This window comes from Leopardus geoffroyi, chromosome E3 (genome assembly GCF_018350155.1).
Source record: "Leopardus geoffroyi isolate Oge1 chromosome E3, O.geoffroyi_Oge1_pat1.0, whole genome shotgun sequence".
Taxonomy (NCBI): domain Eukaryota; kingdom Metazoa; phylum Chordata; class Mammalia; order Carnivora; family Felidae; genus Leopardus; species Leopardus geoffroyi.
In genome coordinates, this window is record NC_059340.1 from 24,560,812 (window position 1) to 24,588,472 (window position 27,661).

General features: G+C 38.7%; 1 protein-coding gene across 1 annotated transcript in view; it reads right to left on the minus strand.

The window, feature by feature from the left end:
- Nucleotides 1-22: 22 nt before the first annotated feature.
- MOSMO (modulator of smoothened) overlaps nucleotides 23-27,661 on the minus strand; it is a 62,344-nt gene continuing 34,705 nt past the window's right edge. The window contains exons 2-3 of the mRNA XM_045461208.1: nucleotides 6,095-6,307; nucleotides 23-880 (exon numbers count right to left, since the gene is read on the minus strand). Coding sequence (XP_045317164.1) covers nucleotides 696-880; nucleotides 6,095-6,307 — 398 coding nt within the window. The 3' untranslated portion in view covers nucleotides 23-695. The remainder of the gene's footprint in view (nucleotides 881-6,094; nucleotides 6,308-27,661) is intronic.

Sequence of the window (27,661 nt, forward strand, 5' to 3'; positions counted from 1 at the left end):
TCCCCCACCCACCCACCCCCAACATGTTTCTTAGTGTTTGATTTTTTTTGTTTTGTTTTGTTTTGTACACAGAGAATAGGGAATTTCAGGAATTTTACATACATTTTAGCAAACAAGTTTTGATCTATTGGCTTCTTGGTGTAGTAATGCAACAGCAAATCATTCTGGCACCAAAGGCTCATACCATTACAAGGAAGCTGTGAATACTAATTTCTTAGGAGGTGAGGCCAGCCCCACGTGAACTTCTCTTGTAAGCCTCTGGTCCACCATGATTCATAAATACTTAGTTTGTTTTTTTTCCTCAATTAATCATTAGACATTAAAAACGGAACAACAGAGTCACAAAGGGCCACATGCTTTTCATTATAAAGCATTCTCCTTCACTAGGTTGCTATCACAGTGCAGACCTGACTGCCTGAATATGCTCAGGAGATTTAGTCAATATTGTCTGTATTTGGTTATGGAAAAGGCTCTCCTTATTTGTTTGTTTGTTTGTTTGTTTTGTTTTTAAATCCAAAGTGCATAGTGAGAACAAATCAAAGCATTTTTTTTTTTCCTTTTCGGCATCAGTTTCATCTAAGCATCTTCCTATGAGAGGACTGCTCAGATGCCTTGCCTTTGTCCTCTCCCCTCCAAAAATAAAAAAATAAAATAAAATTAAAAATAATAAAAGAGTTGAGCAAATTAGACATTCATCAGCCTGGTAAACAAACTTTGCCAGCAAATAGAAGTCCTACTATAGTAAAGAAAATTGATAAGACAAAAAGTACGTATGATGACCCAACTACTGTGTTGTTGGGTAATTTATAAGGTTGACCTCCGACTTCATTGATGTAAAATCCTATTGGAAATATTAGGGCAGCCATACAGAAAAGGATCACTGTAAAACAAACCAAAACACAACATTAGTAACATGGTTTGGTGATGAAGAAAACAATGAAAATTTGGCACAAAGGAAGTTTAAAAGAAGAAGGGTTATGGGTTGATAACGTGGTCAAACCTGTTAAAACACGGCGCACTTGTCAAAAGATTTACATATGCTATATATCACATAATATCCACAAAGCCTAACAATTAAATACAGTAAAAGCCTTTTATATAAGTGTTAGGACGATTTTGAATATCAGCATTAAGAAAGGCCTCCAGGGGCGCCTGGGTGGCGCAGTCGGTTAAGCGTCCGACTTCAGCCAGGTCACGATCTCGCGGTCCGTGAGTTCGAGCCCCGCGTCAGGCTCTGGGCTGATGGCTCAGAGCCTGGAGCCTGTTTCCGATTCTGTGTCTCCCTCTCTCTCTGCCCCTCCCCCGTTCATGCTCTGTCTCTCTCTGTCCCAAAAATAAATAAACGTTGAAAAAAAATTAAAAAAAAAAAAATCATCTAGTGGAAAGAATCTCAGCCTTCTGAGATGATTAGCAAACTCTCTCATTATCTCTCATTATGGACAATATTAGAAAAAAATAAAATCGCTCTCAGGTTTCTGAGTACACAGGGGTTAAAGTGGGACAGGAGGACACTCTTTGAGTTTTGTATACAAACACAATGAAATACTGTATATTAGTTGCTAAAATGTTTCTAGAAAGGTATCAGAAAACCCAGTATCTGGGTTCCACAGCTGAGTTCCACAGCTCTCTATTTCAGCAAACAGCTTGCTCCCCTGGGCTACCAAAGAAACACTCTTCTTAGCGAACACAAATTACCTATTGATAGGCTAGCTTTTCCAAGGAAATATTTTATGCTTTTTGAAAGCACATTAGTCAAATATTCACAGTCATTCAAATTTCTTTGGAGGCAGAAACATTTTTTTCAGTGTAATGTGAACATAGGTTACTATACTCACTGCATGTGAAGGGGTTGAAGCTCTCCATCATTAACCAAATGAGAAACTTTTTCTAAGTTAAACATAACTTTTTTCTGTATCAGGAATACAGAGTCCTGGATAAACATACCAGCCAACACTTGTCCTAAATTATTTCTGTGTTAAACAATCAACAAATTTAATAGGTGAGTCCTTAAAAAACCAATTAGGAATCTTTTCCTGGAAGAAATACCTCTAGGGTAATATCCAAGGTATTAAGAAGTAACATTTTCTTAATTAATACACTAGTTTAAGGAACACTTCAGCATTCTGTTTGCTTTGCACCACTTAGGTGGGTTATTTTATATTATATAGACAGACATAGAGACTATTTCTTTTTGGGCCAACGAACCACACCAAATAATGTTACATAAGTGAATTTGTATTCTTTCAGATGCCTACTACAGGACAAGTGAAAGAGTCAAGTATTAGGTTTTCTGGCCTTTCTGTTGTATAGTCAGCAGGAAAGACTATTAGTACTGTCGATGCCCAGTTATCAGTGTCATCTGTCACCAATTTCCAATGGTTCTTCTGCCTTAATATGGTTTGGTAAGTAAAAGGAAATCACAATCTACATATGTATACACAAACTAATAGAATAACAATGGGATAAAGTTATTCTTTTAAAAACAACTTGTTTCTTAATGTTGACTAATCTAATCTCAAGAAACAAATAATTTAGAAGTGCTTTAGAGATACACAGATTACAATTGTTCATTCTGTTAATGTGCCAACTTCATTCTTATCCTTTTGTATTTTCTACTATAAAATAAAATCTATCTTTTACAATGGAGTAATCATTTAATGACTATATTTAAAGTAGAGTTTAATATTTTACAATAGTTAAATATTTTCCAAGTTAGTTACAAAAAGCTTAAAGAGATGTTAAAGAAGCAATAAACTCCTATTTGATCTAATCTTGGTTTTTAATCCAAAGAATTAGGTTCTCTATACTTCTGGGAAGATTTAATGTAAGTGGATGAGTTTTCTTTTCTTTTTCTTTTAACTTTTAACATTTATTTATATTTGAGAGAGAGACAGAACATGAGCAGGGGAGGGGCAGAGAGAGAGGGAGACACAGAATTCGAAGCAGGCTCCAGGCTCTGAGCTGTCAGCACAGAGCCCGATGTGGGGCTTGAACCCACGAACTGTGAGATCATGCATGACCTGGGCCAAAGTCGGATGCTCAACTGACTGAGCCACCCAGGTGCTCCAGGATGAGTTTTCTTTTAAGCTATTGGGACCTGTAAAGTTACTTTGGATCTTAAAATATTATTAATGTAGGGGTGCCTGGGTGGCTCAGTTGGTTAAGTGTTTGGCTCTTGATTTTGGCTCAGGTCATGATCTCAGTTTCATGAGTTCAAGCCCTAGGTCAGGCTTTGAGTTGACAGCATGGGGTCTGCTTGGGATTCTCCCTCCATCTTTGCCTCTCTCTCTCAATCTCTCCCCCAAAATAAATAAACTTTAAAAAAATTATTAATGGGGCACCTGGGTGGCTCAGTCGGTTGAGCGTCCGACTTCAGCTCAGGTCACGATCTCATGGTCCATGAGTTCGAGCCCCACATCGGGCTCTGGGCTGATGGCTCAGAGCCTGGAGCTTGCTTCTGATTCTGTGTCTCCCTCTCTCTCTGCCCCTCCCCATTCATGCTCTGTCTCTCTCTGTCTCAAAAATAAATAAAAACTGGGGCGCCTGGGTGGCGCAGTCGGTTAAGCGTCCGACTTCAGCCAGGTCACGATCTCGCGGTCCGTGAGTTCGAGCCCCGTGTCGGGCTCTGGGCTGATGGCTCAGAGCCTGGAGCCTGTTTCCGATTCTGTGTCTCCCTCTCTCTCTGCCCCTCCCCCGTTCATGCTCTGTCTCTCTCTGTCCCAAAAATAAATAAACGTTGAAAAAGAAAATAATAATAATAAAATAAATAAATAAATAAAAACGTTAAAAAAAATTAAAAAAAAATTATTAATGCTGATAATACCTTTTGACAATTAAATTTTGGGTTCTAAATAAGCCTGTAAAGACAATAGCTTCAAATCTTCCATGGCACAGATTTCTTGGTGGTGAGAGCTAGATATTGGGTGTATTGGGAGATGAGAATGTAAATTACAGTGGCAGAGGAAAGGATAAGGGGTCAGACTTGAAGAAAAAAACACACCTTTGTTACCCTTGCTCTCAGAGGCAAGCTGCATCACATGCGGCTCTCCTCTGACAGTTCCCCACTATGTAAACCTATCAGAAAATGTTACCCTGACATTCTGACCAAAACTGTAATTTAAGTGGAATAGAAATATATAAAATAGAGATAAAGTACATTTTCAAAGGCTGAGTGGAAACACCAGGGGGAGCTCAATCTCTCTGAAGACTGCCACCCCAGCAGACTAGCTCTGTTAACAAAAACAACCTATTGAAGGAAGCACACAAGAGTAATGCAGCTCTGTGCTGGCTTAGATGACGTTAACTAGGAGATATCGTTGAGCTGAAAAACCAAGGTACAGAACAGTATAAACAATATTATTTATAGAACATTCACACATATATGTTTCTATCCACAGGGCACCTCTGGTAGGCAATCCCAGAAACTGGTAACAATGGTTGCTTCCAGCAAAGAGGTATTGAGTAGCTAGGTGATGGAGCCACAAGTAAGACTTACTTTTCACCTAGTGACCCTTTCTTAGGCTTTGAATTATGTACCATATGCACATATTCTTTTTAAAAGTTAAAAATCCATAAACTAAATACTCCTTCTTTGATTTTATTTTACTTCTTAAAGAATGAATTCTACCTGATAAGTAACTATATCTGTGAGTAACAATTCTCTTTAAATTCTTCATCAATACCCTTTAATTTAGCAGCACTGTCTCTACAACTGCCTGTGGACCCTACTATACAGAAAAGAATGGTCTCAGGAGGTCTGTTTGACCTCAAACAGGTCTTCAACTTGTTTCACATTTCTTAACAAAAATGAAGACTTTTTTAGTCAAAGGCAACCTGATCTAAGTTTTAAAACTGAGGGAGATAAGTAGACAAAAATAAAACAGAGCCAGAAACATACACATTAAAGCGTTTCACAGAGAGATGGGGAGAAATGGAGACTCATGAACTAATGTTCCTATCTTAGGGTCTTTAAGGGTAAAATGAGTTCTAATCTAACACTAATGGGGAGACATGGGATTGTGTTTTACCCCTACCATACAAGTTCTAAATGAAAATATCAAGTGAAATTAAGCTGTATTATAATATTCATTTTTTAAAGCTTAGGCAAACCTGAGATAATTATAAGGCATTGAATTAGATGTTAAACCCCATGGTATTTGGCATAAGTACCATTAGTTATCCTGTTCTTTATATAACTTTAACTTTTATTAAAGTTAAAAAGCCTAAGAATATTACAATATAAATACATTTCCATTGCCATTTTGGGCCAGATAAGTCTTTGTTGTGGGGAGTGTCCCTCACATTTGTAGGATGTTTTACCCTATCCCTGGCCTCTTATCAAGATATCAGTAGGATCCCCTTCACTGTGACAATCAAAAATGTTTCCAGACATTGACAAATGTCCTCTCCCTCTGGGGGAAGGGGAGCAAAATTACAGAGAAAGAAACAAGAAGGCAAAATTACAGAGATATCTTTCCTTTGTGCATTTTTGCTGCTTTTAATTTGGGAAAAGCCAGTGATGTGTTGGGAAATTAAACCAATCTTGCAAAGTACAAGAGAATGTATAATATATATCATACCATGGGGCATAGCTTAATGGAGTAAGAAATGTTGATGAATAATTATCAAACAACCATATGTGTTGATTTTTCAATGGTCCCACAACAACTCATAGCAGAAACTCAAATTAATGATACTGAACAGTAAATCACCACCTTAATCTAATTTATACTTCTGTATATTCTCTTCTAGATTTATCTTTATTTGGTAGAGGATGCCAATACCTTTAAGAAGAGTAAAAGACTTGGGTTAGGGGTAGCTCTGAGCCACAGACCTGGAACACTTATGTTACAATGTGAGCAAAAATAAAATTCATTAAGATAGCATTATATACAAAGCAATTAAGGTTTCGGACGTCTTGGTCTTGTGGTGAGAATCCTGAAGAACTGACGGGGCTGCGCAGAGTCTATATGATGGCCAGAGTGGGGGTGCTCTTTGATGATTACGGAGTCTTTATTACTGATTCTGGATTATCTTCATTAAACTACCAGAGTGCGCGCCTTCTACACAAATTTGGTGAGCACAGGTTACTTACTTCCAGTGAAGGCTATCCATCGAGCATATTTTGTAGCTTCTCTTCGCCAGTGGGAAGCCACCAGCAAACCACATGTGACAGTCAATGAAATGATTCCCATGATGATAAAAAACAGTGTGGTGACCCACTCTGGGGGAAGCCGAGGTGGGATGCACGTCCGGTCTCGTCCATGGATTGTCTGACACTGTCGCACAAGGCCCACAGTGAGTGCTCCTGGGGAGATGCAAAAAGGTGGGAACACTTGAGTGGGTTTGTCATTCCAGGGAATATTCCCCACCAACACCCCCTGAGTCATCTTATTTCTGTGTGGATCGCTCAGGCATTTATTTCACCGAGTCTTATTATTCAGCATTCTGCAATTCACAACGTAGTCATACTTAACATACAAAATGAACTTTTAAAAAAAAATCACAAAACCACAAGAGGCAGTTCTTTCAGTCACTCATTGAACAAGTACTTTTCGGAGTACTTGTGTCAGGCAATGTTCTGGGCTCTAGCGAAATAACAACAAACAAGACAGATGAGCCTCCTGCTCTTGTGGAACTTACATACTAGCAGAAAGAAGTGGAACTTTTCTATTCTCAGATCCAAGACCCAATGTACATTATCTGATTTTGGATGAGGAGAAAAACAGTTTTCAGGAAAATGAAGGCAAACTTGAAATATCTAATCATAATATAGAGATAAAATTAAATAATGGATTAAATATTAGAACATATTTTATTAAAGTTAAAAAGCCTAAGAATATTATAATATAAATACCTTTCCATTAAGTTCAAGAAAAAGTTGGGAAAACTGGTAGGTCCTCCCCCACTTGGTAAGTTCAACAATTTGTACAACGTACAATTGTTCAGATTGCTAAACCATTACCAGCATGCTTCAGCAGAGGAGTAAAGGCATTAGTGGAAACTTTTCAAAGGCCCCCTCTCTCATTTAAATAACATGAAAGTGATTTTTGTAAAACATCAGGTGCTATTTTTACATAAACATGTTCTTATGTCAAACCCAAGGAACCCCTCTATCAAATTTAGGGTGAACTGATTTATAGAAACCTAGATATGGAAGGCAAAAGTATTTATTTTATTCTCTTCCTCATTAAGAAGAACAATTAAAATGTTACTTTTGAGTGAAAACTGCTTGTTTCTCCCTTTAAGAGCATCTACAAATGGGAAAACTGTTGTCTAAAACACAAGAAAAGAAATTCCTGTAACTACTGAAAACATAATAGACTTCTGCATCTTTTTTTGGTCTTAATTACTTTCTCAATTTGAGCAAAAACATTAACACCACCACCACCAAAAACACATTAACCTCAAAATCACAGCACTTGCCACAAACAAGTGCCTTTTTTGAGGACAGTCAGTAAAATTCCTAGAGACATTATGGGAAGCTGCCTTAGTGGGAAAGATAGACCAGAGCTGGACATGAGGATATAGATGCACGTGTAGGTGGATGGGGCTGCTGGAGGGGGGGCAAGGGGGAGATGGGGGGGGGAGGGAGGTGGGGAGGGAGGGAGGGAGGGGGGGAGAGAGAGAGAGAGAGAGGGAGGGAGAGAGGGAGAGAGGGAGAGAGGGAGAGAGGGAGAGAGGGAGAAGGACAGAGGGAGAGAGGGAGAGAGGGAGAAGGACAGAGAGAGAGGCAGGCTATTAAGCAGGCTGCATGCTCAGTGTGGAGTCTGACTCGGGGCTCAATCCCACGACCCCGGGTCACAACCTGAGCCAACTGGAGACGAAATCAAGAGTCAGACACTCAACTGACTGAGCCACCCAGCGCCCCTGCAACCTGTGTTTTGCCATTGATATATTTTTAGAAATAAACCAAAGTGTTCAAAGAAAATGAAGCGAAAAATCAGTTTTCTGAAAACTGAGTTGTAGTCCCCCGTATCCTCAATGCTAATTCTGACTATAACTCTTTTGGTAGAGTGGAAGAAGAGCACTCAAAGAAGCTGTACCCTTTTCTGTCAAATCATCCAATAATTAGGCCCATCTTGTGATCTCCACATAGGTAAACAGCATTATAATTTGGGATTGTCTCCAGCAGAATGGAGACATATGAGGGTTGGGAGGGGAAAGAGAAAGTGAGCAAACCTTTATAATAATTCCACACACTATCCTTTCTAGGTGCTGCTTGGAGCTCAGTGACTTAGTAGGTCTAAGAGATGTAAATCAGTTAAAAGTTTTTGACACTTAATTGCTAACCTTGAAATTGCTTGAACCAGAAAAAGGGAGAGCATAGGGTGAGTAGGTACCAGGAAGTTGCGTAATTGTTTTCAAATTGAAACCGTAAAAAGTTTCGTTGAAAAGAAAACTTGGGGGATAGAACTTGTCTTATGATAAAGCATTTTATTATAATTTTGGAAATAAAGAAGGGATTCACAGAATGCTCAAGAATGAACAGGAAACTACTCTTGATCATTCAGCAAAAGACTTCTAACAAATTACCCTTTATAGTCACTATCCCATTTATAAAACTGTAATTGCTCTAAGAATAGACAACAGGCAATGAAAAATCCTCTGACAAAATCCAATACTGTGGATTCTGATTACAGCAGTAACTTTCTTCACAACTTCATTTAAAACACAAAGAAAGTTTTATTGGTAACACTATATAACTAATGGACTTAGATTTACATTTGATAATTACTTGTTGCTGACAAATATTTAAAATTGTAGGTCCAGTAACTAAACTGTCTTTCCTTCAAAATATTTCTGAGTATTCTTATGCTACCTCTTACCTCCCGTTTATAGATATGGCAAAGAGCGTTAGGGCTCAAATTCAATGTAACTTCCTGTGCCTGTAGATTGTTAAGCTTTCTGAGGGGGACTGCTCTTGCTTCTTCTACTGACTGGCATACCACATCACATGACTACAAACAGAACAATGAGAGCTGTCCCTGCTACAAACCAAATGGAAATAATCTGACACATGTTCAGTTTTAAAAGCAGAGTTATACTCCTATATTTACATAGGCCCTTACTACCACACATCAAGACCAAATACTCAGCAGCTACATTCTGGAAGAAAAGAATGCTAGCGTCCGACTTCAGCCAGGTCACAATCTTGCGGTCCGTGAGTTCGAGCCCCGCGTCAGGCTCTGGGCTGATGGCTCAGAGCCTGGAGCCTGTTTCCGATTCTGTGTCTCCCTCTCTCTCTGCCCCTCCCCTGTTCATGCTCTGTCTCTCTCTGTCCCAAAAATAAATAAACGTTGAAAAAAAAAATTAAAAAAAAAATGCTAAAGCTAGCTGAGATATGCTGTATGTAAGAACATCAATTCACAAAAATTTTATTGAATGTCTATGTGCCCAGCATTGCTGTATGGTCAGAGATTCTAAAAACCAATACTCTGTCACATTTTTAGTGAAAATAGACTTTCCTTAAATAAATTATAGGAGGGATAGTACAAAGAGTCGACATTGCTGCTATAATTCTTTCTCTTGAGTAAGACTCTAGGTCAACATAACTTCTATCATAGTCACATATTTTCCATAAGCTGTCTGGGGAGAGGGATCTGCAAAGGTTAACTGTGCTGCTGCTATTACATCTTGTAAATTCAGGTACTGTTGTGCCCAAACTCACACCAGGTCTTTAAATTTCATCTTTTACCTCAAAGAATTATCTCCTGTTTGTAGATTCAAATCCATCTCTCATGTTGACTAGCCAAGACCTTTTACATCCTCCAAATTCTCTGGGCACATTTAGTCTGTGTCACACAATCATGCACTTGATTTTAAGGTAGCTTCTTTTTTACCTCAAACAGAAAATGGGCCTTTCAGGAGAGAACTGAACCTCCTACTTCATTGGAAACCCCCCGGAATGGCCTGTAGCAGTGGGCACAAAGCAGGACTTAATAAGCATTTGGTGAGCTTGAAAGAATTAAAAACAAGCTAAAGTTAAAATCATGCAGGATTAAATAGGTTCTTCTGTAGACCTTGTCTTGCTCAAAGTGACTTCCTAAGGCACACTAATTAATAATTAACCACAAGCTCAGCCATTCACTAATTTTTGTTTTATCCAATAGGTCCTTTGCTTCTTTAAGAGGCCTGTGATTCTATTTCCCAAACAGCCAATCCATCTTTACCCTGCAGCTGTTTCCTAGGTAACCAACCCAGCCAAATAAAAGACTTGCACACAATAGGAAAAAGGAAACCACATAGGAACTACAGCATCTCACATGCAGTTCAGTAGCTCACCTGTGTATCACTACATGCAAAAGGAAGTCATAATGAGTTTTACCCTGCTGCGTGGGGTATCTTAACTCAAGAGGCTTTTGACTCTCTGGTATCTATAGATCCAGACACTGTTGAAATGATTTAGCACAGCCAGTCTGAGCATGTCTGTTGTCACAAAGAGGGTCATTATAAGGCATGTCATCCCTACAAGGAAAAGCTGTGTCACAGAAAACCGGACACACAGGCCTTGAAAAGCAGAGAGGCACACAAACCTAACAGAGTCTGTCAGAGCTAATCATGTCCAGTAAATGCTTGCCAACCTGGCCACAGAGAGCAGTGAGATGACATGGTTTCGGAGAGAAGTCAGGTGTTAATAGTATTGAGGATCCCTTGTATATGAAGATTCACTTTTCCCCTGCTGTTTTCATGATGTCTTTGGGTTTTGACTATGATGTGTCAGGGTTTGGATTACTTAGAGTCTATCCTACTTGGAATTCGCTGAGATTCTTCAACGTGCAGATTTAAATTTTTCATCAAATTTAGAGAGATGTCAGCCATTATTTCTTCACACATTCTTTCCGCTCCTCCTTTCTTCTCCTTCTGGGACTCCCATTACGTGTATGCTGGAAGACCTGATAATGCCCCATTAGTCTCTCAATTGCTCAGTTCATTTTTTATTATTTTTTCCTTCTGCTTCTCAGATTAAATCATTTCAATTGACTCATCTTCAAATTTGCTGATGCAAATCTGCAGTTTTTCATTTGTTATTGTACTTTTCAACTCCAGAATTTCTATTTTCTTTTTATAATTTCCATCTTTTTGTTAGATATTCTCTATGAGACTTTTTTTTTTTTTTAGTTTTTTAAAAATCTTTATTTTTGAGAGAGAGACAGAGTATGAGCAGGGGAGGAGCAGAGAGAGGGAGACACATAATATGTATGAAGCAGGCTCCAGGCCCTGAGCTGTCAGCACAGAGCCCGATGTGAGGCTCGAACTCATGAACTGTGAGATCATGATCTGAGCCAAAGTCAGACGCTCAACTGACTGAGCCACCCAGGCGCCCTGAGACATTGTTTTCTTACTTTAAGTCTTTATACATGGGTTCCTTTATTTTTTGGAATATACTTACAACAGCTGATTTAAACTTTTTGTCTAGTGAGTTTCCTCAGGGACAGGGTCCATTCTTTGCTTTTATTTTTCTTGTGTATAGGCCATACCTCCCTGTTTGTGTGTCTTGTAATTTTTAGTTGAAAACTGAAAATTAAAAATATTACAATATGACAACTATAGAAATCAAATCCTCCCTCCCCTAGGGTTTACTGTTGGTACTATTTGTTTACCGACTTTCCTGGAATAGTTCTGTAAAGTTTGGATTCATTGTTGTGTGTGGCCTCTGAAGTCTTTTCCATTAGCTTAGTAGTCAACTAATGGTTGGAATTAGATTTCTTTAAATTCCTCAAATCAATGTATCTTTCAGCCTCTACTGTGTCTGTTGTGGAACATTTTCAAAGCTCTGACAGGCAATTTACAACTCTGCCTTAGTATTCCTTTCATGCTAGCATGGAGCCTCAAGATTAGCTAGAGGCAAGAGATTAATTAAGGTCTTCATAGGTCTTTCCTGTGTATGTGAGAAGCTCTAAATACATATATAGTCTAGATTCCTAGGAGTTTCTCAAAGACTTCTCTGGACATCCTGTTCCTGATATCACCTCAGCTACCTGCAACTTTAAACAACTGCTGTTGATTGTTTTCAAGAAGTGCCCTGAGGGTAGGGCAGTGAGCTCTGAATCTGGTCAAATAAAGGCAAGCCCTGAGGAGATTCTCCTAGAGCTGGCATTACATAGGATCAATCTCTGAGGATGGGGCTTTAAGGAGCACCAGACCCTCTGGCCATTTCAAGTGGTTGCTGAGCAGCTGGTTTACAGGCTACCAAACTTGCATGGCTATTGACTTTCCAGCGTACCGCATAGCAGGGAGAGGGGGGTGTGATTAGCACAATTTAAACTGCCACAAAGCTTGCTCTTCTTACCAAGATTCAGGGGATTCTCTTAAATCAATGCTCCTTGGATTGTTGTAAGCCTATAGTTAAATTCTAGAGTTCTGAAAAAGTTGACCTGAGAATTTTTGCCAGTGTTTTCACTGCATTTATGGAGGAGCAGATTTTCTGAAGTCCCTACTCCACTATCACAGAAGTTAAAGCCACAGGTCACAATCTGAATCTCTGCTTTGACACACTTGGGTAAATCCCTTAACTTTCCTAAGCTTGTTTCAGCAACAAATTAAGATGACTTAACATTTAGATTTCTGTCAGAAATAAATAAGATGATGAGATAATACTTGTAAAACAACTGGAACTGTTAAGCACTGAATAGCGATTGTTTTTCAGGGAAGTAAATTAGATATTTGTGTTTTAGTTAAAACATACACACACAGGGCGCCTGGGTGGCACAGTCTGTTAAGCGTCCGACTTCAGCCAGGTCACGATCTCGCGGTCCGTGAGTTCGAGCCCCGCGTCGGGCTCTGGGCTGACGGCTCAGAGCCTGGAGCCTGTTTCCGATTCTGTGTCTCCCTCTCTCTCTGCCCCTCGCCTGTTCAAGCTCTGTCTCTCTCTGTCCCAAAAATAAATAAACGTTGAAAATAAAAAAAACATACACACACAGGGCGGTAGACACAATAATTTAACACAAGTGTACACTCATGAAACTCCTATTCCAAAATAAAAGGGCTGACATCTGATGGTTGCTATGGCTGCTAGTCATAAAAAGTACTCAGGACAACACTCTCCTGCCCAACAGCTTTAGTATATCATTCAGGTTGAAGATTAAGCACAAGGCAAGTTCAGACCTGCTGAATAAAAACTCTGGGGGCAGATTTTATAGGAGTAGCAAGCTGGGAACATTGGGATTGAGAAAGTGTTGCTAACAGAATGAAATTACAATATGTTGTGTTGGGTAGCAAATAAATAAAAAACAGTCATTAATCTTCCTTTTTAGTTTAACTTTCTTTTCTCTTAAACTCCACTGGCTGTTCTATCTCTACTTAAATATATATGTTACCAGCTGTTTGTAAGTAGGACTGTGGTTCAGAGGTCATATCTCATTTTGAAATCCACTAAATCGGGGCACTGGGGTGGCTCATTCGGTTAAGCATCCAACTTCAGCCCAGGTCATGATCCCGTGCTTCATGGGTTCGAGCCCTGCATTGGGCTCTGTGCTGACAGCCCAGAGATTGGAGCCTGCTTCAGATGTCTCCCTCTCTCTCTGCTTGTACTCTGTCTCCCAAAAATAAACATTAAAAAAATTGTTTAGATCAACTATATCACACCCTATGCCATTCTCTCATTGTAACTTATTCTATCAGCTCTTGCTCCATAAACTCGGCCTTGAGTCTAATCCTATAAATACATTAAACATAAACTAGCAGTTAAACTCTATTTTAAAATCTGCCTTACTGACAAGTACAATATGGTACCAGAATCTGTCCTATTACAATCCCAATCACTGAAGCTCTTAACATAATATGAAGTCATTAAAGAAAAGCCCACCACAATGTTTAAATTGTCTATACAATGTATAAAAAATACGTGGAACGGTATCTGTCACATGGCTAAGAGTGGCCTACTCTGAGTAGGATTAGAGGGTGGAGTAGGGTTGAGAACCGTCATACTTTTCACTGTCTTATCTGAGTGTACATTGATACAATTCTGTCCTTTAAAAAATATGCATTCATTTTATATTTTAAAATTCTAAAATGTGTAGAGTGTTACATATTGAATGTAAATAAAATGTACTAACTGCACATATACTGCACACTGTGAAATCTTTCAATCACTTATGATTTTAAGCACATGCTCTGGATCTAAAAGAAATTAGACAATGCCAAAGAAATGAAAGTAAATCAGGTAGAGAACTAAAATGGGATTTAAATGACCGCATTTACATTTTCTCTTCCATTTCAACTAGACTATCATGACAAACTGCCATGGAGGAATGCAACAGATCATATTGTTTCCTTCCTGACTGATGTGGCAGAACAAACCCAAAACAAGTTTAACATTCATTTCACTTAATGAATAGTCTCCATGTTTTACATGTAGAAGTGAACTGCTTTAAGGGAGATTATACTGGTAAAGGGAATACAATCAAACAAATTTGGTAGGCCAAATAGTTTTTGTGGGCAGAAAACTGCTGCAGAATTATTTACAAAAGTTTTTTTTTAATGTTTTACTTATTTATTTATTTATTTTGAGAGGGAGAGAGAGGATCCAAGAGGGCTCTGCGCTGGTAGCAGAAAGCCCGAGGCAGGGTTCCAACCTACGAACCATGAGATCATGACCTAAGCCGAAGTTGGATATATAACTCCACCCGGGCACCCCATATTTACAAAGTATTTTAATCAAAGGGCTGAACGTTAAAAACTCTACAGCCTTCAATCACAGAAAGGTTAGTCTGTGGACAATGATCAAGAAGTAAACAAGCAATACAGCAGACAAGAATGGCTCTCAATCATGCAAGATTCCTGGCCAAAAGGAGCCATAAAATTAGGGAATTTAGAACTAGAAGGGCTCTCAGAGATCATGAATCCTAATCTCCCGAAGTTAGAGTTTGATGGATACGGAGGCCCAGAGGAATGAAGTGATAAGTCCAAGGGACACAAAATGACTAGCAGTGCCAAAACTGAAACTCAGGTTTTTGGGTTTTTTTTTTAATGTTTATTTATTTTTGACAGAGAGAGAGAGCATGAGCAGGAGAGGGGCAGAGAGAGAGGGAGACAGAATCAGAACCAGGCTCCAGGCTCCAAGCTGTCAGCCCAGAGCCCGACGCGGGGCTCGAACTCACAAACTGCAAGATCATGACCTGAGCCGAAGTCGGACGCTCAACCGACTGAGCCACCCAGGCGCCCCGAAACTCAGGTTTTTAATTAACCACTCCTAAACTATTCCTACCATGTGATGCTGACTTCCTGAACACTATTCACTAAGAAAAGAATGAATAGTATTCCTAAAAATACCATCAGAAACCTTTAGATTTATATCAGAGCAGACTTAATTACAACTTTGTAAGCACAATGACAGTGAGTCTAAGAGGAACCTTCACAGGAGGTCAATACAAAGTGGGAGACGATATTTTTGTCGGTTCATAGGAGTAACTCCCACACCCACATTTCTCATAAATGTTCAAGGAATATGCCAGTCCCAGCTCATCCTTAAAGATATATCCCAATTTCTTTGTCTCAACAAAAAGATTCCCTGCTTTAGGCCCTTATCCTATTGCCAAGGAAAGTTTTGGTTATTTAAAAAAGTTTTTTTAATGTTTGTGTGTGTGTGTGTGTGTGTGAGAGAGAGAGAGAGAGCGTGTGCGGGAGCGTGTGCAAGCGGGGGAGGGGTAGACAGAGAGGGAGACAGAGAATCTGATACAGGCTCCATGTGACAGCTGGACATGGGGCTTGAACCCATGAACCGTGAGATTATGACTGAGCCGAAGTTGGATGCTCAATCAATTGAGCCACCCAGGTGACCCAAACTTTTTGGTTAAATTCTACTCTCGAATATTACAATAAATACTGATATCACTGATATCTGTCTTATTTATTTGCATAATACAGAAAATGTGCACCACCACCTTCTTAGAAAGGAATTTGTAGGGTACGTCACAATAAATAAATAACTTTGTTGAGGGTATAGCAAAGGTTCCATTGTATGACTTCCAGGTCTGTCAAAATAACTTCTTTTTCCAACTAGTTGATATCTCAATATTAAATAATTCAACATCATTTATTTAATAAATTATACTCCCTCAATTTACATAAGTAAAATAATTCTGATATTAAATCAAGTTCTAAACTATTTAATCATATTGTCCACTGACCTAACGAGGAGACGTCATATCACAGTGATTGGAATTCAGGCTCTGGATTGAGATTCCAGGCCCATCCCTTACTGGTCGTGAGATTTTAGCCAAGTTATTTAATCTCTGTGTGCCTCAGTTTCCTCAACTATTAATGAGGAAAACAACAAAATGACTTCATAGTGCTGTATCGCTTACAAGGGGCAATATGTGTAAAGCACTCAGAACAAATGCCTGATACAGAGTAAGAAGTTGGTAAATGTTAAATATTATTGATATATTGCTATTTCACTATAAGTATATACTTTAAGAAATGAAACAATCTGTGGGATTCCACATTCCTTCTAAATTTATTGTTCTCTCATAGTACCTTTCAGTTCCTTGCTTTCTTGGGTGTAAGATGAAGACATCATAAATAAGTGTTCAATTTATGTAGATCTATTGATCTACATAATTATTAAAAACAAATCACAGCTGAAAAAGTTTAGAGTCCTGAAAATGCAAAGAAAGTGAGTTTAACACAGAGATGATTTTTCTGTGTTTATTCTGTGCTGTTAGCATGGTCCCTCAATTATAAAAGAGGATGGATTTAAGAGTGGAGAGCTTTAGAAAAAGACAAAAGTTCCAATTCTGACGGCTGCTCTTCTATTTAATCTTTAAGAGGAGTTTGTGTTCTCACTGTAGTTATATTTGGCTTCAGATTGAAAATGTAAAGTAGTATCTCCCTCAGTTTCACTACCTAAGCTTTCACAGAAATACATAAGTAAAACATCAATCCCCCATTAATTAGCTTACATTTGTGGTAGCTGTAAACTCCTAAGCAAAGACATGGTGGTCTACGGAAACCATACATTAGAGAAAGTCTCAGCTGAATTTGTGAGGCCTGGAACTACGCCATGAGATATTCCTGACTTTTCTGTCCAAGTCTGGGAGGCATGGTGCACTAGGCCAAGCTTTCATTAATTCAGCAAATAGTGAGCACATGCTCTGTGCAATACAATGTGGGAAGTATGAAGAGAAACACAGATATGAACCTTGTATTTCCAGAGGTTATAATATATACAGAGAGTTAAGACGAACACTTAAAGAAAATGAATAAGCACAATTATGAGGTCATTGAACATATATATATTGGTCTCTACCTCTGAGCCCCTAAAATCCTTATAATTTCCAAAGTGATAAGAACACTAGGACCATCTCCCGTTTTTATATTGGCCTTTGTTCCTGACACAGGTCTCCTGAAACCTTTGTAATTTCCTGGGTGATGGGAGTGTCTTTTTTCTAATGAGGCAACTGGGGAGGGGGGGGGGAGCGGGGTGCACTCCTGGAAGAGGCCTGGTCAAGGGAAACACAAAGCAGTGACTAGAAGCTTGTAAATTTCAGTCCCGCCCCCCCTTCTCCTGAGAAAAGAGATGAAAATGGAGTTAGTGATCAATCATGTCTACAAGATGAAGCCTCCACAAAATCTCAGAGGTACAGGGTATGGAGAGCTTCCGGGTTGGTACTGGGAGACGAGCATTCCCAGAGAGATCATGGAAGCTCCGCAGCCCTTCCCACATTCCTTGCCCTATGCATCTCTTCCATCTTATGTTCATCTATATCCTTTATCATATCTTTTTACCATAAACTGGTAAGTGAAAGTGTTTCCCTAAGTTCTGTGAGCCGCTTTAGCAAACTAACTGAACCCAAGGAGGGGGTCATTGGAACCTCCAATTTATAGCCAAGCACAGGTGAGAAGCACAGGTGATAGCCGAGTTGGCAACTGGCATTTGAAGTGCGTGTCTGGGAGGCAGGTTGGGAGGGGCAGTCTTGAGGGAGTGAGCCCTTAACCTGTGGGGTCCAACACTGTCTTTGGATAGTGTCAGAACTGAGTACAACTGTAGGACACCCAGCTGGTGTCACAGAGAACTAGTTGCGTGTTTTGTGTGTGGGGGAACCTCCACACATTTGGTGACCAGAAGTGTCCGAGGTGAAGTGTGCTGTGTGAGTAGTAAAGGAGACTCACAGGAAAGAAAAACATGGTAGGGAAAAACTGGGTTTTTGCCTACACAGGAAGGAAAAACCTGAGTTTTACCTTTATAACAATAGACAGCAGATGTGATCTAATGCTAAGAGAATTGTGCAGCCTAGAGAGATTAGGAATCTGGAGATATGTACTCTAACCACAGACACACTATTCATGGAATTTTGAGCAAGAAACTTCACTTTTTTAGATCTATGCCTGAATTTACAAATGAATTATTTCTTAAGGGGTTCCTGATAACTCTTCACAATTGTTTAAGTTGAGGTTTATTGAGGTATACTTCAGATACAATAAAATCCGCCACTTTTATGTGTACAATTCAGTGAGTTTCGGCAACTGTGCACAGCCATCTCAGTTATGACGTAGAAGATCACCACAAAAAACTCCCTCATATTTTGGGATGAGCACTGGGTGTTGTATGGAAACCAATTTGACAACAAATTTCATATATTAAAAAAAAAAAAAATAAACCTTTAAGCCTCTGTGCGCGCGCACACACACACACACACACACACACACACACACACACACACAAAACCTCCCTCATAATCCTTTGCAGCCGATCCCCTCCCCTAAGCTCCCAAGATAGTTCTGCTTTCTATTACTACAGTTTTTCCTCTTGTAGAATTGCATATAAATAGAATCATATACTGTTTGCTATTATGAATAAAGCTGCTACAAACTACAAACATTTGCATACAGGTCTTTGTGTAGATATGTGTGATGGTGTGCATTATCCAATCCGTTCAGGGCCTGAATAAAACAAAAGGTTAAAGGAAGGAGGAATTCACTATTTCACAACCCAGAGATCAAGACCTAAGCTAACCTGAGATCAAGAGTTGGTGCTTAACCAACTGAATCACCCAGGTGCCCCTGAGGTTTTTGTTTTTTGTTTTTTTTTTCCAACGTTTATTTTTATTTTTGGGACAGAGAGAGACAGAGCATGAACGGGGGAGGGGCAGAGAGAGAGGGAGACACAGAATCGGAAACAGGCTCCAGGCTCTGAGCCATCAGCCCAGAGCCTGACGCAGGGCTCGAACTCAGGGACCGCGAGATCGTGACCTGGCTGAAGTCGGACGCTTAACTGACTGTGCCACCCAGGCGCCCCCCTGAGGTTTTTTTAAGTAAACTCTATGTCCAACTTGGGGCTGAAACTCACCCCCCTGAGATCAAGAGTTACAAGCTCTACCGACTGATCCAGTCAGGTGCCCCTTGCCTTTAAAGTTTTTCTTTTCTTTCTCTCTCTCATTTCTTTCTCTGTTTTTGCCTTTAAAGTTTCTTAACAATGGTTTTCGAAGGACATATGTTTTAAATTTTACAGAGCCCAACTTACAAATCTCTTATCCTGCCTTCTATGACTACTTAGCAGAAGAGAGAGCGTACCCTACAGTTCCAATCCAAAACTGAGATTTAGGCAATCAGACTATATCAGGTAAGACATCAGAATAATAAACTCTCATTTAGTAGATGAGATAAATAAACTCACTGCTTAGGAGTACTCAATTTTCCTTATCATGTCTGGATAGATAGCTAAAAAGGACATTACTACCTCAACCACTTTCAAGGACAAATATACACTGTAAGAGTAGCTCTTCATTCCTTATTTAAACAAAACTCACTGCCTAACCCGGATGCTTAGAAAATATCAATTGCATTACTTTTCGAAGATCCACTCATTGCAAAATCTATTCACTAAGTAAATAGCTGGTAATATACAAAGAATAATAAAGGATGACAAACAGAACTGGAAAGGGTTACTATATCACATCAGTAAGCCTCAGTTGATACAACCAAGATTATTACAAAGTACAATTCTTATAAAACCAAATCTTGCCAACAACAAAAAAATACACAAAACATTATCAAGGAGTTCTTCGAGTTTATTCCCAAGTCACCTTTTACGTCTCCACATTCTTTCTAGGCAATCTCAAGTAGGTTCACACATTCAATTATCACATATAAGCCAATGTCTCACAAATTTTTTCTGGTGAGAATGCTGAAGATCTACTCTCTCAGCAAATTTCAAGTACACAATACAGTATTACAGAGTCACCATGCTGTACATTAGATCCTAGGAACTTACTCATCTGATAACTGAAAATCTGTAACTTCTAATCAGCTTCTCCTCATTCCCCCTACTCCCTGGCAACCACCATTCTACTCTGTTTCTAGAAGGGCAACTTTTTTTTTTTTAAGATTTCTTATACAAGTGACACCATAAAGTATTTGTCTTTCTCTGTCTTACTTCAGTTAGTATAAAATGCCTTCCAGCTTTATCCATTTTGTCACAGATGCCAGATTTCCTTTTTTTTTTTTAGTGTTTATTTATTTTTGAGGGAGAGCGAGAATATCCCAACCAGGTTCCATGCAGTCAGTGCAGAGCCCACAGTTGGGCTCAATCCCATGAACTGAGAGATCATGGCCTGAGACGAAATCAAGAGTCAGGTGCTTAACCGGCTGAGCCACCCAGGTACCCTTCCTTCTTTTTTAATGGGTGAATAATGTTCCATTATACACATACCATATTTCTGTGTCCATTTATCTGCTGATGGACTCTTAGACTGTTTTCATATTCTGGCTATGTAAATAATGTTACAATAAACATGGGAATGCAGGTATTTCTTCAAATATCAAATCATTTCTTCAAATGATTTTGTTTCCTTCAGATACACACTCAGAAGTGAAATTGCTTGATCATATATGGTATCTTTTACTTTTCTGAAGAACCTCCATACTGTCTTCCACAGTGGCTATGGCAATTTACACTCCCACCAAGTACGTACAAGGGTTCCCTTTTCTCCACATCATCACCAACATTTGTTATCTTGTCTTTGGTAATAGCTATCCTAACACGTTGAGGTGATATCTCACTGTGGTTTTGATTTCCCTGATTATTAGGGAGAAAATATTGTTAAAATGTCCCTACTACCTAGATTGATCTACAGATTCAATGTAATCCCTACCAAAATTCTAATGGCATTTTTATAGAAATAGGAAAAAAAATCCTAAAATTCATATGAAACCACAAAAGACTCTAAATGGCCAAAGCAATCTTGAGAAAGGACAAAGCTGAAGCACATCACACTTCCTGATTTCAAACAATGCTGCAAAGCTATAGTTATCAACAGTATAGTACTCACATAAAAACAGACACAGGGAATAATAATGGAGCAGAATAGAGAGCCCAGAAATAAATCCATGCATATACAACCAACTAATCTTTGGACAAAGAGTGATTCTGAATACTGTATGGTGTCAACCGTACTTGTCTCCAGTGGATTTATATCTGAGCCCAAGAAGGATGCAAAGGTTGTCGTGGGGGTTGGGAGGGATAAAAGGGAGCAAGTTCCATTAAAAGTCTGTAGGATACTGGAGGAAGTGGCAATACTATCTGCGATGGCTCTGGTCAAGATGTAACATAAAATGGAAGTATATCTCCCATTTCAGGAGAACACACTGTACCTAATTTCAATACCCTGTCATTTGGAGGATACCAGTCTATCAACATTTAACAGACAGGAAACAGTGGTGCCTGGTGGATGCAGCAGTATCCAGCAAAAGCAGTGGTGCTAAGGTGACGGATAGATGCCATGCTACCCAGTATAAATACCATCAATGCCTGGATATACCCAATGGTACTTCACTAAAGTAAGATTTTGCACAGAGGCCAACCAGACTTGTTCTCCTGGAGAAATAATTGGGAGAAGGTAAGAGTTTTCAGAAGCCTGGAATCTTGTAGTAGAAAGTGAATATAAGACTCAGCTACATACAGGTTACATTTACAGACCTTTAATTACTTATACTAGAGATAATGAACATAAGAGAAAAAACAGGGGCACCTGGGTGGTTCAATGGGTTGGGCTTCTGACTTTGGCTCAGGTCATGATCTCACCGTTCGTGGGTCTGAGCCCTCCAATTGGGCTCTGTGCTGACAGCTCAGAGCTGGGAGCCTGCACCCTGCTTCAAATTCTGTGTCTCCCTCTCAATGTGCCCCTCCCCTGCTCATGCTCTATCTCTCTCTCTCTCAAAAATGAATAAATATGTAGAAAAAATTAAAAAAAGAAAAAACATCTTAAAGAAAGAATGGATTTAGCATTTACCAAAGACAAATGCCTTTGACATATTTTTTTTTATTTTTTTAAAATATTTATATATATATATATATTTTTTTTTAATTTGTTTAATGTTTATTTATTTTTGAGACAGAGAGAGCACAAGCAGGGGAGGGGCAGAGAGAGAGGAAGACCCAGACTCTGAAGCAGGCTCCAGGCTCCGAACTGTCAGCACAGAGCCCGATGCGGGGCTCGAACCCACGAGTGGTGAGGTCCTGACCTGAGCCAAAGTCGGACACTCATCCGACTGAGCCACCTAGGCACCCCGCCTTTGACATATTTAAAGAATTTTAGTTATGGGGGTGCTTGGGTGGCTCAGTTGGTTAAACGTCCGACTCTTGGTTTTGGCTCTGGTCATGATTTCACAGTTTGTGGGTTTGAGCCCCACATCAGTCTCTGTGCTGATGGTATGGAGCCTGCTTGGGATTCTCTGCCTTTCTCTCTTTATGCCTCCCACTCATGCTGTCTCTGTCTCTCTCAAAATAAAATAAACTTAAAAAATTAAAAAAAAAAAAAAAGAATTTTAATTATGTACTAAGACCCAAATTATTCCCCTAAAAATGTGGAAAAATATTTGTGAATAGTCTTTAGAAAAAAGAAAAGTGTTCAACTGGTAGATTCTTCTAAATACTCAAGGTAGAGGAACAAAGATTGACTTTTGCTTCTTATCACATGCCTAAATAAATGTTTTGGTGAGATATATATGTATTCAAATTGCACAGCATTGCTCTAACATAAATGCAAATATTGCTTACTAAGAGTTGAGATACAAAGAAAATTAACAAAGGACACTGTTTCAGTAAGAGATTAAGAAAACTTGAGGAAATCTTCAGAGATTCACCACTGACCAATACAAAGAGAACGAAGGAGAGTGAGGCTTTAGATCTGGGTTAAGAGTAGAATATCATTTATCTGTGATGAATATATAATATTCCATGGAATTTAACCTTTAAGGAACAATTGGCAGAAATGATACTGGACTTTCTCCAGTCATCTCACCAATGATAAATGACTTTCTTTTCCTTTTCCTATATTTAAACTAAACTTTGAATATGTACTATATACATTTGCTACAAATGTACAAAAGGTATAATGTAGAGCAGTAAGTAAATTTCTCTTTAGTGACTGGCCTCTAACCACCCAGTTCCTTTCCCTTGAAGCAACAAACATGGTTAACACTTTCTTGTGTACCTTTATAAGAGTAACGCATAATTAAATGTGTGTGTGTGCATGCGCGCACACATTCTTTATCTTAAAAATGCCCATGTGGTCATGGTAACATACATACCGTTCTACAACTTGCTTTCTAAAAATTATTATTAAATAATTAGTAAACATAAAGAACATTTATGAAATACACATAAGGCTAAAAAAATCCACAAACACTCATGCGCCCATATACACATGCCAGTTTTAAGGAAACAAACAAAAAACCAATTATCACTTTTTCAATCTCCTATGTTGTGCTCCCTAATTTCTTTCCTCTCCCTGAGGTAATCACTTTCCTTGATTTTGTGTTTATTAATTTCCTTGCTTGTAGTTTTGCAATTTTTTCCCTAAACATATTTAGTTTTGTGTCTCTGAGCTTCATATAAACAGAATCTTCTTATATATACACTTACATGACTTGCTTTTCTTACTCAACACAACTAAGATTCATTCAGATTGTTGTGTGGTTGTAATTCATTCCTTTGCATGGCTGCATAGTATTCTAAACTTTATTCTACTCCAGTTTCTAGTGGGCCATTGCTTTGCTCTGTGTTCATGATTATATGAGAGAGTGTGAATGGGGGAGGGGCAGAGAGAGGGGAACAGAGGATCCAAAGCTGGCTCTGTGCCAACAGCAGTGAGCCCAATGTAGGGCTTGAACTCACAAATCATGAGGTCATAACCTGAGCTGAAGTTGGATGCCCAACCGACCGAGCTACCCAGAAGTCCCTGTATTCATGATTATAAATGGTACTATGTCTCTTAGGCAAACAGCAAGAGTTCCTCTAGAATATATTAACAAGAGGGGTGCCTGGGTGGCTCAGTCAGTTGAGCGTCCAGCTTCGGCTCAGGTCATGATCTGACGGTTTGTGAGTTGGAGCCCCATGTCGGGCTCTGTGCTGACAGCTCAGAGCCTGGAGCCTGCTTTGGATTCTGTCTCTCTCTCTCTCTCTCTCTCTCTGCTCTTCTCCTGTTCGTGCTGTCTCTCAAAAATAAATAAACATTTAAAAAATTAAAAAAATGAAAAAAATTAGAATATATTAACAAGAAAAAACTACTAGGGTATAAAACACAGTTATCTTTAGATTTACTAGATGAGACACCAAATTGTTTTCAAAAGAGGTTGGGCCAAATCTACCTACCAGCAGGATGTGTGTTCCAGTTGCTCTATATCCTTACCAACATCTGACAGTCCCTGTATCTTGCTGTTTCACTTCATAATGTGTTATGGAGAAGTTTATACATTAGAATACATAGAGCTGCCTCACTTTTAAAATGGCTTCATAGTATGTTAGCATACAGATATACCATATTGCATTTATATAGTTTTCTATTGATGGGACTTTCTAGTATTTCTCCTTATTAGATTATTTCCAATCTTTTTTTCTCCAATATTTTTCTATTTCTTTTTTCTTTTTTTAAAAGACCTTATTTTTAAGGAATCTTTATACCCAACAGGGGCCCAAGATCAAAAGTCACATGCTCCAATGACTGAGCCAGCCAGGCGACCCCAGTTTTTTTTCAGTTTCAAACAGAAAAAAATATAATGCAATGAACAGCCTTATATATTTGCCACAAAATTCATTTCACACATGAAACTATATCTGTAGAATAAATTCCTAGAAATAAAATTTCTGGGTTAAGCAGTATGTGCATATAAAACGATAGATATTGCCAAATTTTCCTCTAGGGAAGTTTTACATTAACTTACCCTCAACCAACAATTAATTCCTATTTCATCACATCCTCATCAATACAATATTTACCAAACTTTTTGATCTCTGCCAATATGAGAGATGAATAATGGTATCTCACTATAGTTTTAATTTCTGTTCTCTGTGAGAGGTGGAACAACTTTAAGGGGCATTTGTAGAAATGTTACTGAAATTAGCTGGTCATATCTTTTGCTTTTTAAAACTGAGTTGTTGATTTTTCCCAACTGATGTGTAAGAGTTCTTTAAATATTAAAGAAATTAGTCATTTGTCTATGATTTGAGCTATGAGATCCTAGATATTTTGAAATCTCCTGCTCTAGAGATAGACATCTCTCTCTCTCTTTAGACAGAAAGAAAGAGAGCTGGAGGGAGATAGGGGCAGAGGGAGAAGGGAGAGAGAATCTCTCAGCATGGAGCCTGACGTGGTGCTCAATCTCAGGACTGTGAGATCATGACCTGAGCAGAAATCAAGAGTCAGGTGCTTAACTGGCTGAGGTAACTCAGGTGCCCCTAGAGATAGGTTTGTTTTCAATACTTGCTTCTAATCATAGAGATGATCAGACTTATAGGGGAACATCCAATTACATTTGGCAAGAATGATGTTTCTTAAACACTGCAACTATTTTCTTTTGGGCTTAATATTTTAAATAACCAAGTATCTGGTGCTGATACTTCTTTTGAACAGTTCTATTTCTAGCTTTGTAACAGCTTAAGAGCAACCATTATCTTATGTCCTAGAGAACAAATGAAGTATGTTGTTTACAGACCACAAGGCAGAATGTTGACAGAAGGCACCGAAGCAAAACCCAATGCAATTAATATCATTTACACTAGCTTAAGAGGGGTTTTCCTTTTTACTTCCAAAATGAAAGTCAGTGTTTGAAAAAAATACTTCCACAGAGTGCTTTCCAAGGTGAACTCTCTAGCCACAAAATAGAAATATCAATCAATGAAACAGAATCAAATACACCTCAACAGACCAACTATATATAAGATGGCACTAGAAATCAATGGAAAGGGGACACCTGGCTGGCTCGGTCGGAGGGACTCTCTCCCTCTCTGCCCCTTCCCTGCGTGTGTCTTTTCTCTCCCTCCCTCTCTCTCTCAAAACAATTAAATAAAACTTAAAGAAAAAAATCAATGGGAAGAATGGATTACTTAGTAAACTGTTTTGGACAGTCAATTTACCATTTAGAAAAGAAGAAATGGGGAGCCTGGGTGGCTCAGGTCATGATCTCACGGTTTGTGAGTTCAAGCCCCATGTCAGGCTCTGTGCTGACAGCTCAGAGCTTGGAGCCTGCTTTGGATTCTGTGTCTGCCTCTCTCTCTTCCCCTCCCCTGCTCATGCTCTGTCTGTCTCAAAAATAAACATTTAAAAAAATTAAAAAAAAGAAGAAATGAATTAATGCACCAAAATAAGATGGCAGATGAATATAAAAATTAAAATCACTGAGGTAAAAAAAAAAAAAAAAGAAAAAAGAAAAAAAAAACAAAAACAAAAAAAAAAAAAAGAAAAAAGAAAATATGCGTGTTGACTGTCTGGTCTTAGAAATAGAGAAGACCTTTCTATCTATATATGCAGAGTCAGACTCTATTAGTAAAAAGACCATGATTGTATTTTAAAGGTAAACAATAGCCTTTGTACAATACATACGAAAGACTAATATTCTATATAATGAGGCTTACAAATCAACATGAAACCAAACACCAAAATTGAAAAATGGACAAAGAAGATGAATAAACAATTCATAGAAGATTGCATACAGAACACTGAAAGTATAAATATTTTTTTTTAATTTTTTTTTTAACGTTTATTTATTTTTGGGACATAGAGAGACAGAGCATGAACGGGGGAGGGGCAGAGAGACAGGGAGACACAGAATCGGAAGCAGGCTCCAGGCTCTGAGCCATCAGCCCAGAGCCTGATGCGGGGCTCGAACTCACGGACTGCTAGATCGTGACCTGAGCTGAAGTTGGACACTCAACCGACTGAGCCACCCAGGCGCCCCTAAATATTTTAATGTTCACTCTTTCTAGTAATCAAAGAAATGCAGATCAAAATAATATTTTTATTTTTGACTACTAACTTGGCAAAAACTAAAAATACAAAAACTAAACAAAAAAATAGGTTGAGGGAGTGCAGTAAAGCATTCTCCAATAAGACAAAATTCTAAATGTATTTCTCAGGGGAATCTGGCAACATATACTAAAACCTTTAAAAATGTCTGTATCTTCCCATCTAATACATATAAGAATTTAGAATATGGTCAAAGTGCCATTTCAAAGCATCAGGACAAAAAAATGTGCTAGTCAATGAATAGTACTGGAGCAACTGGCTATAGCTGGGAATAAAATAAAGCTAATTATTTTAAAGTACGGGTAAAAATAAATTCAAGATGCTTCACAAAGCAAAATATAGAAAACAAAAACAAAAACTACATTTGGAGTAGGAAAGTCCTTTCAAAGTAAGAACCCCAAACTCTAAACCCGTAA